At 37.8% G+C, this 13,863-nt stretch overlaps 1 protein-coding gene across 2 annotated transcripts in view; it reads right to left on the bottom strand.

The window, feature by feature from the left end:
• The window catches only part of PRKCE (protein kinase C epsilon), a 287,813-nt gene that overhangs the window by 25,337 nt on the left and 248,613 nt on the right, over positions 1 to 13,863 (bottom strand). For both annotated transcript variants that reach the window (XM_042051563.1, XM_042051562.1), the window contains exons 12-13: positions 4,045 to 4,183; positions 1,552 to 1,740 (exon numbers count right to left, since the gene is read on the bottom strand). In XM_042051563.1, coding sequence (XP_041907497.1) covers positions 1,552 to 1,740; positions 4,045 to 4,183 — 328 coding nt within the window. The remainder of the gene's footprint in view (positions 1 to 1,551; positions 1,741 to 4,044; positions 4,184 to 13,863) is intronic.

Raw genomic sequence — 13,863 nt, 5'->3', positions numbered from 1 at the left:
AAAGGTCAATTAATGTAGATTCACTCAAGTAGCCTCTGGATAGCAAAGGAACAGATCCTACAGACTGTGAAACCAAAACACTACAGAAAATCTCCTGGACTACAGTGAAATTCAGATGTAGGTATGAAAACTGACAACAGCCCTTCCTTTACAATATGCCAAAATAACCCCTGAACCCTGGATATAAGCCTGAATTCTGCAGCTCAAGTCCATACATTTTAATTGCTGAAGTAAAATAATCAAAGGGTCTGGAAAAAGAAATGGATGCATGAAAGTATCATGTGAGCTAACAAAAAGCAGTAAGAAAGCTATTTGGGAAGAAGGGAGAATAAGTATTAATAAATTTTTATCAGCAGTAAAAAATCCTGCATGTTCTCACTACAGTGAATGTAGCAAAAGGGATACTTCAGGAAACATTTCCGAGAGGTCAACTTTGACTTTTGCTTTGAATCACTGCTAGAGCATCTCTCTTGCTCACCCAGAAGGAGCCTGTAGACATTTTCATTAAAAGGTCAAGATGAGAATTTCTGCAGAATGTATTATCTGTCCACTGGTGTTAAAATCACACGTTGTTTACGTTTTATATATAATTTCAAAATAACCCTGTATGAAGACCTCTGCAGCATTTTACACTATCAGGTGCCCTCTTAATTGAAAGTCTCCCTTATTCCAGATGCTGAAAGAAAAATATGTGGAAAGGCAGAAATTTTCCAGTTTCAAAGAAGGTGGAAGAATGGGATAAATAAAAAACAAGTTATTTTTTTAAGCCAAAAATCCTCCTCAGCTTTTCAAACTATGGGGATTGGCATACTGCTTCTGTATTGTTTTGCTTTTAATTTTAGGATGATACTAGCACAGAAGAAAGAATTTATGTCAGTGTCATGGTAATGAATGACTTTATCAACCTGGCTTTAGAAAGATAGTCTAAAAACTGAGTTTGCCCAGTGGCACACATTGACTGATTTAAAAAATTGTGGCATTTGGTGACATAAGTTTCTGTAAATCCACTACTCATCCTGAAAAATCCCAATCAGAGCAGAAACAGTCACGCTAAAGTAAGACTGCTTATCATGTGAACTATAAAATAGAACATGCAGCTCTAAATAAAGGGCTTTCAATCCATCTTGATGACAAGGGAAGAAAGGCAAAGGGACAGGAAATTCTGTAAGCAGGTTAAATAAAAAACGTTGTTTCTTTCATTACGTAGCGCTTCTCCCACTCCAGTGACCATGAGGCATATAAAGTGTCAAAGTGATAGCACAGCTCAAGCTGGTTGGGTTTTCCCTGAAACATGAATCTGCAGTACACAGATTTATACAGTGTACAACTGCGTGGAATACAAACATTCTGTTCCTTTCCCACAAGTGGTGTAATTTATCCCAGGCCCCATTATCCTAACAGTGGCACTCTGAACTGTGCTTGAACTCCCAGTGGTGACTGCTCTCAAAAACTTTTAGCAAATTCAGTTTTAATCAAGGAAAAAAACCCAACAAACCAACCCCCCCCAAAACCCATGAGGAGGAGGAGGAAAGCAAATAGTGGAAGACTCACTGCTTTTAAAATGCTGACAGCTTCTTTACTGAGCCAGACTGGATACAACACATCATCATGAAGGATGGATTCAAAGAGATCATCTTCATTGTCAGCTTCAAAGGGGGGTTGCCCAGCCATCATTTCGTACATGAGAACACCCAGAGCCCACCAGTCCACGGATGGACCGTATTCTAGCTCCTGGAGGATCTAGCATAGAAAAAGAGATTGGATTGAAGAGACAAGTGAGACAACTCTGTTGGCTGCACATTTGCTGTTTCAACATGATATACCCCTTCTATGCCCCGGTGCCTAAGTAGGGCTGAATCCACGCTGATTTCAGTAACAGCAGGCAGGGTTTCTTACCCATGTAATTTGCACTAACACAGCTAAGTGTCAATGAGATGTTGTTCTCAGAAGTACTGACGGAGTTTAATAGTCCCCTGAGTAAACGACTATGCTTGTGAGCAAAAGAGCTGCATATCCTTCCAAGCTGTTTAAAGCAGGTCACACTATAGGGGGAAAAAAGATCACATATACAAAACAGACCCGTGGAAAATGTGAAGCATTTCCTTCTCTCTATCTTGAACAAAACAAACTGAACCAGCTTTTAATGCTGCACAGAGATCATCTGAGAGATTTATTCTTGTCCTTTAGGTAGGGCAGAAGGAAGCCAAAAGCATTTTTGTTCAAGTTCCTTTTACAGCATTAAACTGCTGTACAATACACTGCTGTAGAATTCACTTTAATTGCACTTGCTTTCAGAAAAACTGGCTACAACTTCTCAGGCGGCACAAGTTCAACCTTGTAGCAAATACCTTTAGTGGCAAGCAATAGGTTAGCACGATGGAGTTTTATAGTAGCACTTGGTGTTGCAGAACTACTGCTGTACCAGGAACAAGTTTAATTCTTGCCTGCTTTTCAAAAGAATGAAGCTTGCAGTTTGGCTGCGTTGGTTCAGCATGACAGAGAACCAGGGAAAGGAGAGTGGGTGCCTGGTTAAGGTGAAGCTGGCTGCCTTAAAGTGAGTCAGAATGGCAGCAAATCCACCACCTCCTTACACAACACTTAAATGTTGCAGCCAGAAGGCCCATGGTGAACTGTTTGGGCTTAGTACAGTAGCTGGGAATCAAGACCAATATATAAAACAAATTCAGTCTTAACATAAAAACAGAAATGAGTTTAACATTTGGATACACAGGTCTGGATCCCAACAGCATTCTTCATTGAAAGAAAATTATATGTATACTTTTCAAGGGTTCTGGGCACTCTTTGGAAAACAGATACTGCTAAAGAAAAGGAAATTGAAACATATCACCACGGTGCAAGAGAAATAGAAGCAGGAGATAAACTTCTGCAATTAAGATGATAAATTGGAAGCCTCAGTAAAAGTTCCCGGGTTCTTATAATTGCTTTATTTTCAGTAATAATTTTCAAAGAATTTGTCAAAGGACTCAGTATACTGAATCAGAAAAGAATTCATAAAAAGCAAAACCACTATACTGGTATTTATTTTCTTTCAATGTTGGAATACTTTTCAAACTCTGTAAGATATGCATTTATGTTACAATAGTTTAAGACGATTCACACCTTATCAGTTGTGCTACCAAAGTTGGACAGCCATGAACACTAACAATATGGAATTATGATTTATTGTCTCTAATGAATAATAAATAACATTTTTTCCGCACTGCAAATTTATGGTTGATGAAAGACAAACCAACAGCACTTCTCCATTAAACCAGCACACTAAATCTGCAAGTGGAAAGATGCACAGGTTACGAACTCAACTCAGCAGACAAAGTCTGCCTAGCAGAATAACTAATATTGAACTAACTGTTCAATATTGGTTCACTTTTAGGCATTTTGAAATGCATCTCATAATATTAAAATCCAGGATAAGTAAAAGCCACACTGCTCTCAGCTATTTCTTTTGTCCAATCAATGCCTCGAAATGTTATCAACTAATATGCAGCATCCATATCTAGTTTCCACCTTTCTGTGGAAGTCTATGAAGTAGCACAAGCATAGTATCTTTCACTCACAGATATTTTAAAGAAAGGGAAAAAAATTATATTCCCACAAAGACTGTAGACAAAATGACAGCAAACATATGGCTTCTTCTGTATGAATAAGTTCTTTTAAATCTCATTAAAAAATAAAAGCATTTTTATAACTACTACAGACTACTAAGATTGCAATACTCAGCTGCATCTAGCACCTTAAAAGCTGCTAAAAATCATCATAATGATGCTGAGTCAGAAATGAGCAAATGGAGAAGAATAATTTTAATTTCAGGAAAAAAATACTAGCAAACCACTCCTATCATCAAGGAATAGTGCTTGTGAGCAGTAGAATAACCGATTTCTGCAAGATTGCCTACACACAACTGCAGCAGAGTCTTAGTCTGCATCTTAATTGTTTTCATCTACACGTAAAGAGTGTCTAGAATTACACATGTAACAGTCTGATGAATGATTATATCTGTACTCTTAGGGCAGGGCAGAAAAATACCTCCGGAGCTATATAGTCAGGTGTGCCACAAAACGTCGTGGTGGTCACTCCATTCAGAATCCCTTCTTTGCACATCCCAAAGTCAGCCAGTTTACAGTGGCCTTCTGCATCCAGAAGAATATTGTCCAGTTTCAGGTCCCTGAAATACAAAGGCCTCAAATTAAATCAACTCTCAAATTTTGATCATGTGCTCTTGAATTTCATAATAAACTATAGAATTTGACAAATAAATGGTTTCACAAACACCACTGAGAAACTGTCCCTCACATGTGTGCATGAAAAGTTGGTAGCAGTCACTAAATAGACCTGGTTAAAGGCAATAAAATAAAGATGCAGGCAATTACAAGAGTTTTGTAAGACCAGGCTTTTACTCTCTTTAGCTGCAAGAAAGCACAGCTTTTATGTATTCAAGACAGCACAGAAATATTTGGGAAAGATCTCAGTTTCTTATTTGCTACAAATCTAGCACTCTGTCGATATGAAATAGGTCAATGAAGCTATTCTCTATTTTTTGCGTTAGTACTAAGCAAGGAGTACCAATTTATCCATACTCTATCATATGGGTTCAATTAATAGCTACTTTCAAACTTGGATAATTTTGAATTTCATTCTTAATGTATATAGCAACTCAAAGTTTAGATTGCAATGAGAGGGATGAAAAGCAGCATTCCCATCTTTGGGAACACTATTTTCTGCAGCTTAAAGCTTCTCAAAAAAAAAAAAAATCACAGGAATATTCTGCATTCATTGTTAAAGAACATATCTTAGCAGCTGTTTCTGATCACTTGTTGTACAAATGTCTTTGTGTCAAAACCACACAATTGTCCGCTTATTAAATTGGGTCAGGTCAAAAAACGGTTGAGAAAAGGATATCCACCTTTCCTGTCTTGCCCTCTGCATATTTTCTAAATATACCATTGATGGCTATAGCATGTTCCAACACAATAGGTGCTAGGTACCATTTAACTTACCTGCCACTTGTCTTAAACTTAATTACAAAAGGATCTGGAAAGTCAGTGCAAAAAAGAACTCTCACTTGCATGAACCGGTCCCCCTTCCCAATTAAAACCTCTTCATCATGTAGAAATAATAACACAAACATAAAACAAAAGCAAAAAAATCCCACATATTGTGAGGAGCATTTTATTTTTATATTTCTGTCTAGGCTTTTAGGCACCTCTGATGTGTATGAAAGATATGTAGCATATTTAGATATAAAATAGATAAATATATAAAAATATATCTATATCGTATTGTATGTATGAATGCATAGAGAGGAGAGAATCAAAAGCAGAACACGTCTTTAGGTGACTTCGTTGACACTTTCTGATCAGAATTCTTTTTCGTAGAATAATTAGAGAAATTTCATTAGGTTGAATTGATTAAAAAAAAAAGAGTGTGTGTGTAGGCAAGATCTGCCTCAGATAAAAGGAATAAAATCCCATGCCAGCCTCTGTAAATGAATTTCACTCCAAAAGCCTATGAAAAGACATGAGTTTTTTTTCAAAAATCCTTTATGCCAACAAATTTGACCTGAGTGAAGGATGAGAAGTCTTCACCTTACTCAGAGGATGTCTTCCACAGAAATGTCTCCCTATTAGATCCCAGACTTCACAACCACAGGCACCAAACATGGTGGAAGCATTCACCCACATTAATTGATTAAACAGCCCTTCCAAGGCTGCAGTATGTTAAGATTTTTTGTAGACATATTCAAGGCTACAGTATGCTGGGATTTCACCAGAAATGCTCTTTTCTGCCTCTCACCCCAATTTCAGTTGGTGGATTTTAGGTTTTTTTTTTCCTTTGACACTTGTTAAACATTTTTTAACATGCTGGCCTATATATTCCTCAAGCAGGTACACAGGCCAACATAAAAATCAGGTATTTCTGGGACACAGTGGACTTGCTACTCATGTGTGCATAATCATTGCATGTCTGCAGTAAATCACATACTTGGAAGCACTGGAGAACTTACTGTGCATGTAGAGATAGACTGTGCTGTGTACACGTTACAAAGTGGTTTGTGCGTGTAAAAGAAGTCTGACTGGCACAACAAAGTCATATTTACCTCAGTAACAGTAAAACCACTGTCTCCTACACAAACTAGTTTATCAGATATGGTTTATGTAGCTGAAGTATACGCTGGCTGTATGTTTCTTGGAAGCAACATCCCCTACATCACACTTTGCTATCTCTGCATCAGCTACACTGCTCTTGCAGGTCCTCAGTGGTCACCCACGTAAGGCCCCTTGGAGCAGACTACATATTTTATAATTCCTTAAGGTCATTAATTTCAGCAGTTCCTAAACAATCCAAGATCCAGCTGGCTGCAACATAACCCTACATATAACCATTTAACCCCTCAAGTAACCACCTCTTCCTACCTCTGAAAAGTGATTTGCAAGAATTGTCCAACATAATGCCAGGGCAAACAGGTATCAACAGCTCTGTGTCCTCCCCACAAGAAGTCAAATAAACAAAATAAAGCTCCTTGTTTCAAAAATCATGTGCCTTCCCAAAACTGCTGCTTCAGCGAATTGCAAGTGTTACAATAAGAAGATCTGCTTTCAAACAGGATTATAGCAACATCAAATAGAATGTGATCATCAGGGTAAGGCTCTTGCAGATTGAAGAAGGAAACAAGATTGTAGCTGTAGCTTTTAACCTTCCACATACAGTGTTATCTTGGATGTTCCTTAGCTAAGGAAGAACACAAGCTATATTTCAAAAAGTCAAGATGTTCAGATAAAGAAATCAGAGTATAATTATATTGATGTAATCTTGGAACCACTTTCAGCCACAGGACTGTTAGAAACAAGGTCATAATATATATAATTATTACAAGAACTCAAGAAATTTGAGAGACTTCTTAGAATAATGGATCCACCTTTATTAACTGTTTTAAGTATTAAGTGTTTATGAGAAGCCACTTAGATTATATCTTAACTCTGATCCCAGGACTTCCCCCTGCAGGCAGGTGACACACTGGAGTTGTTAGGACCTACAATCATTTAACTTTCATTTAATGCCATCCATATGGTAGCCATGGACTTGAATGGAGACACAGCCAATACTCCAGGAAACTCCTAAACTAAGAGAAACCTCAACAGCAATAAAGCACTAACAGTGAGGCACCATATAATGGAGAAGGACAAGATACTCACCATTCTCTTTATTTCCTTAAGGGCTTGTATAAGACTCAGAAATTAGCAATAAAAATGTAACTTGACAGTGGGAAAACAGAATAAACATACTGAGCCAAGAGAAAACCAGGAAGAGTCTAATTATTAAATTCAGACTACCTGTAAAGACTGACAATGAAATTTTAAGCCTATCTGTAAAACCAGAAGTCAATTTAACTTTTTTACCATTTACCAAACTATAATCTTGCTTGACAGAACAAAAACATCTGGGACCCCTTCATCAAGCCAAAAGAGTGCAGTGAAGCCTATAAGCCTCTTCAAAACTCTGTTGAAGGCACTGAGGACATCAGCTTAATTACTCACGCAATAATGAAATGTAATACCAGTAGATTTGTGTTATCACAAAGTGCACCAGAGTTTCAAAAGAAATTTGGAAGAGGCTAAGACAACAGCAGTATGACTCCCATCAAAGTACATATGGGAGGTTAAAAGGTAAGCTGGGAGTCTGCCAAAGTGCCAAATTCATAGCTAGCCCAAAAGATCACACGGTCCATAAAAGTGCTTGCACTGAAAATCATTGTCAATTTACAGTTGCCAGACTAAAAAAAAAAAAACCAAAAAAAACCTCTGAAAACCAAGAAACCTCACCAAATCCCTCTAATTCTGCAACTTTGGAAAAAGAAATCTTACTTAACTAAATAAATATGAGAGTAGGAATAGATAATGTGCTACTTAACACCTCACAGGAAAAAAAACCCAACAACCAAAACATACAGAGAAAAGGAAACAAATGAGAAAGTAAGATAAAAAGAGCTGTCAGGGAAGCTTGTCTTTCCAGAGCAGTAGCCTCACTGAAAAAAATTAAAACTTTAACTTTTAGACCCGTATTTCCCCAGGACTGTTCTAAGACACAGCCAGCTCTCATACTCCTCCAAAAGTAAAGTACACAGCCATATCTGGAATGTAAAATAATTGTCTGTACGGATTGTTCCATTCTGATCCATTCTGTCTTTCATTTGTTCCCTGGATTTAGTGCTGGTTGTCTATCTCTGAATCAGAACATACCAAATAATACAGTGTCAGATAGCTCAATGACAAAGGTCTATTACATTCTTCTTTTTCTCATTTTGCATTCTCTTTGTAGCAACTAAGAAAGTCATCTGTGTCTGACAACATGAGTTCCTACAACCTGAGTAATTAATTACATGCAACTGAAACAACCTAACCAGTTAAGCCAGGAGAATGCTCAGACTGCTTGAATGCAGCAATGCTACATTAAGCTGTTTCTCTCCTTTGTTTTTTTGCCAAGATGACTTGAGCAGTCATTGAATGAAATGCTGTGGGGTTTTTTTTTTCCTTTTCTTTCTTTCATTTTTTTTTTCTCTCACTGAAGGCTTTAAACAGAAATTTAAGCCTCGGTCTCTACTTCTGCATACCTGCCAGCATCACAATCACCTCAGAAGCTGGAATGATTGGCAGGATCTCAAGAAGAATCAGGATTATGAGTTGGGTTTGTGCAAGTTGGAACAGAAGAGCTGGCTGACTACAGGTAACCTGTGAGAAAACTTCCATAACGCTCATTCCTTGCTCCACACACAAGTGCCATGAGACACTGAGTGCCTGGCTTCCTCCAAAGGCTCAGTGGGCAAGTATTTCACAGGACTGGGTTCTTAAAGTCTGAATCCCACCAGCAGCCAGAGAGATAAGCATCTTGTGTGAGGGGCACTGTGTGTCACAAGTATCATTTAGATAACACACAATTTTCTTGTTGAAAGTAAGGCAGTTAAACAATCAAGATGGGTTTGGACCAGTAAAATCAGAAAGTCTGCCAAACATTACTAACAGTAGCCTTTCAACACAGTAAACAGCAGTGACTAAATAAATACATATTTGAAGGACAAGATCAAGCAGCTGAGAAACATGATCACAAGCTGGCAAGCAACCACTTAGAGTGGTCACTTTACCACTTCTACTCTGACTGTTGATTGAGCAATATTTCACAGAATATCAAGCATAATAATAATTACCTAGAAATAACAACATTGGAAGGAATAACATTTATTTATAGGATAAAAGTTAAATGAAGGATTGTACCTCACTAAACATCTACAGAATATCAACATTCAGAAATATTTGAAAGCAACACACAAGTCTAAAGTATGGAACTACTGCACAAGCACTTTTTTGGTGACTTTCAACTGCAATAAACCCTTTCAATAGGTTATTTGAAATCACTGCCATTGTTCCCCTGCATGGGAAAATCACATCCTCTCTGCAGGTTTTAAATAGACAAGCTGTTCCCACAAGAAACCACAGAGGTAAAAGGGAAACTTCCTCCAACAACATGGAAAACCATAAGAATCATTCTCTAGTTACTAGTGTTACTGAAATTCATAACTGAAGACAATATGATCATCATATCAATTAGAAATTTCAACAAGATGATTTTTTTTGTCTGTTTAATTAAGCTAAGACTTCTACATCCCTAGAATTACTTTCTCAGTTACTGAGTGGTATCCAAATTGCTTTTGAGACAAAGATGCTCACCTATAACATCAGGTCTCTCACATACCCAGCACAAATTTACTCTTTGGTGTCCTCAAAATGCTGATAACTAATGTATTAGGTTACAAGTCTAAGCAAATGCAATTATATATGGAACTAGTCAGAAAACAAACAGGAAAGTCAACAATTTTAAAGTTCTGATGTTAGCTTCTTTAGTGTTTAGATCTCACCAACTTAATCCCAGTATCCATACATAAATAGAACAGGACATATATTAGGGGACTGTACTTCAAGAGAGGATTCTTTTGTTGCTCTATGTATTTTAGTCACAACTCAGCAGCAACGCTGTTTTTCCGCCCTGCAACAGATCAGAGATAAATGGGAAAATTCAAACCATACCTACTAAGAAAACATAAACTAATAATAATAATAATTTTTTCCCCATTTGGAAACCTCTATGGGAAAGAAGGAGCGTGTACTCTCTGAGGTTACTGAGCTTAAACAGGCAATAATTGCAGTGTCATTGGGTATCAGGTTCTACCAGTGACCTCCCTTATCTATGTAGTAAAAAATAGGACACACACTGGACTGCTCATGCTTGTGAGTGAATTCATGACAGTAGAGCAGTTTGTGTTAGCAGGGAGGAAGCAGAGAGATACCCAAGTGAGACTAACAGTGAGAAAAAGATGGTTCTGCTGCTTTTGTTGTTGTAGGGTATCCCAGTTTTGCCTGTGATTATCTGAAAGTCTTGGAATTTCTCTGCTTTGTTTTTATGTTGATCCATTAAGTAATTACTGAATTTATGATACACATTTTTTGTCACTGTTACATTACTTTATATCATCAAAGAATAAAGAGAATATAAACACAAACACTGTAGTAGAGTTGTACTCAGTAGTATGCAGAAAAATCTGCTGTGGAGACTTGAAAACTGCCACTTTCCAGTGTCAAGTTTGGAATAAAGTGAATCCACCTTATTCTGATGTGCATCAGTGTGTAATTGCTAATGGCAGATGAATTACTATCACAGACTTGGTTTCAAATAAAGCCAGAGATGCTATAAATTCATTTTCATCGAAGAAAACAGTAATAGTTCAGATAGCAGGCTAGCCATAAATGGGAAATGTTGACTTTTAATGTGACCATAGTGACACTCTCTTGTCAGGCACGCTTACTTTAAAAAACACACACATTTACTTTCCTTACATAACACAACATCCACCACCCTGCCATTTGCACAAACAATTTGTGGACTAAGGGGTGGCAGAGATGGGTGGGGGGACGTAGCAAAAGGCAGCTTGCTATCTACCCACCAAAGACATCAGAGGGAGACAAACAGATGATCACTGTCTATGGCTCTGTAAGTCCTCGTTTTTACAAGGCAAAAGTGAGGCTTGCAGATGTATAACAGCACCTCTCCAGCAGTGCCTACCATGGAGAAACCTTGCAGGTCAGCAAGGTCCCAAAATGGAGAAGAAGGCTGTAAGTTAGGACTTACACGGTCCTGTTTACTGATGTCTTAATGACATTAAACAAAGGTTTAATATTAATTTCCAGCAGCTTAAGGAAACCAATGACTTTTATAATAGCAGAAAAACATTTTCTTTAAAATTATTTCTTTATATGGCTTTCTACTGGCTTTGACTATTACTTTATTACAATTGTCGGTAGCAGCTTAGGACGTTCCTGCGCCTGATCTGCTTATCTTATTATGCTGGGTTTCCTTTAAATAATGCGCAGGCAAATAAATATATTGTACTTAAGAGCTTTCCTTTGTATGACTTTTCCTTTCTTATTATTTTCACATTTTTATTTGTGAACCGAAGTGAAATATGTACAAGTTCAAATATGCATTATGTAAAACATTCTCTAAAGTTGGCTAAGCACATAAGGGAGTGGTCTCTATTTCTCTATCAAGAGAAGGTTGCCTTATGCATTCACATCATGTTACTTTATAAACCTCATCCTTCATGACTCCCACACCTGGGAATGCAACAATTTTTCCATGGGTCTGAGACAGGAATGTGATATAGCACTACAATGCTGCCTCTTGACTTAGCTTACTGCCAAAGACTTGATTTAGACAAGCTTTTTGTAGGATCCCAGTGTCAACTCTCCCTTCCCATGGCCCACAGGCTTGGAATTTTTGTACTGAATAAGAACTGCCACGAATGGACCTGGCTTCATATTAAGCCTATTGAATAGGACAAACGACGTGCCTCAGAAACTTGCAGCTAAAGTAGATAGCAAATGATTTTTTGCATTTTGTAAGGTTTCTTGAGATTTTACAAACCATTTGTATTTCTCTCTGGGTGAAAATACAAACTGTTCAGAGCTTTTTGTGAAAGTAAGGTAAACAGCCCCCAGCGTGGTGCTCCAGCCAGGGACTGGCTCTGCATGGGGCTGAGCAGCCTGCAGGTCCTGGTCCCCCATGCCCTTGCTGAGTGTCCCGACATTAAGGTTACTGCAGTTCCCTCAGGGATTTTCTTCCTTCTTTCTCACTCTCTCTACCTTGGTTAAAACCACCATTTTCTTACTTTTTCCTTGAAAACTGTAGCTGAAATATTCTTAACTGGCTCTGCATACTCAGGGTGGGAACAATGGCATGAAATCTGTCCTACTGCTAATGGTATTTACTGTTTCAGCCTCCACTACAAAGCTCATGTGTTAAGTCATTGCTAAATATGTAATGTGATAGACCTTGTCCTCACTGACACCTTGGTGATCTCACTGAAGACAAGAGAAGTCCCCAGGCTTAGCCAAGGACTGACTCAAACTGTGGTATGCTACACTGTGAGGTTCAGTGCTCTTATTTTTGTATTTCAAATAACATAAAAATAAGACTGTGTATTATAACAATAGGTTAGGTGGAGTGCAAACTAAAAGTGCCGACCATGTATGTCCATAATCCTTTTGAAGAAAATGATACTTAATCATTATTTGATAAAACCACTTGATGAAAGACAGTGAAAGGATGGTGCAAAGCTAGAAAAGCTTGTCAGATCTAGTTTTGAAAACTCAATTCTGAAAAAATATTACCAGAAGCTTAGAAAGCAAATTTGTCAGTAGACAGCCTAAAGAAGTTCGGATCTGCTCAAAAGTTTTTCTTTGGAAACCAAAAGCAATGCTGTTTTTCTTTCTTTTCTTTTTCTCAGTGACCTCAGTACGTAGGATGACAAAATCATTATCATTGAACAACAATGGAATACAAATCATGCAAGCAGAAAGAAAAGAGCACTTGCATTTCAGGCATACAGTTTCTGCGTCTAACCAAGAAGACTGAAATATTTCCTTCTCCTTCCAGCTTTCGAGTGAAGCTTTTGTACACAGAGTAGATAAACATAGAGCCAACAAATGCATGCCTATCTATTTAGCACCTTGCATTTCTGTAGCATTTCTCACTGAGCTATCTCAGCAACGAATCCTTGTAATAACCCACAACAAGAATCTTTTATCTAATACAGATATCAGGAAAAACGGAATTAAAAGATACATTGTAATCAACCCCAACTGCATCAATTTTCAAAATTTACCTTAAACATGGATTTAACTAGAGCTCTGAAACATTTTGTTCTGGTTTTAATTTTGTATTCTGTATTTTCCAGGATTCTGACCAGATTTATGCCACCAGTCATCAGAGGTTAATTGAGGTACCATGGTTTGCCCCAGGCTCCCTCTATGGCCATCTCCACAGATATCTTCAAGCAGATGACACACAGAACATGTGGGCTGCACAGCTCCCTAAAGTAGTCTGTCCTTCTCCACTGACTGTAAATGTACTCCAGGAGAAGCAGAATCCTGGCTTGGAAGCTTCAGTTGTGTTCCTAAAGTTAGGTGAGATGAATCTGAGCCTTTGTGTACATTCAGTATAAGCTGCTTCCTGGCTTCCTTTATTCCAGCTAGAGATTTCATCCAAATTAGTTGTAAAACTTGCATTTTTTGTAGCTGAAAGTCAAACAAAGGCAGATTTCTAAAAAAGACTTGCATTTATCTGACTTCTTAGTCATGGTGGAATTGCCACACACACTATTTGCTACGCTTTTAAGTTATTTCCTCTAATAATTCTTTATTTTTCTCACTTAGGTCACATGGAACTCTCCAGTGCAAAAACTCCCTATATGCACATCCATCAAAAAGCCAGACATCTAACTGCTCTGCTTTGACACAC

This window comes from Corvus kubaryi, unplaced genomic scaffold, assembly GCF_017639235.1.
Source record: "Corvus kubaryi isolate FWS band 111438036 unplaced genomic scaffold, C.kubaryi_AGA036_p1.0 76, whole genome shotgun sequence".
Lineage (NCBI taxonomy): Eukaryota > Metazoa > Chordata > Aves > Passeriformes > Corvidae > Corvus > Corvus kubaryi.
This window is presented reverse-complemented; position numbering and strand designations above follow the sequence as displayed.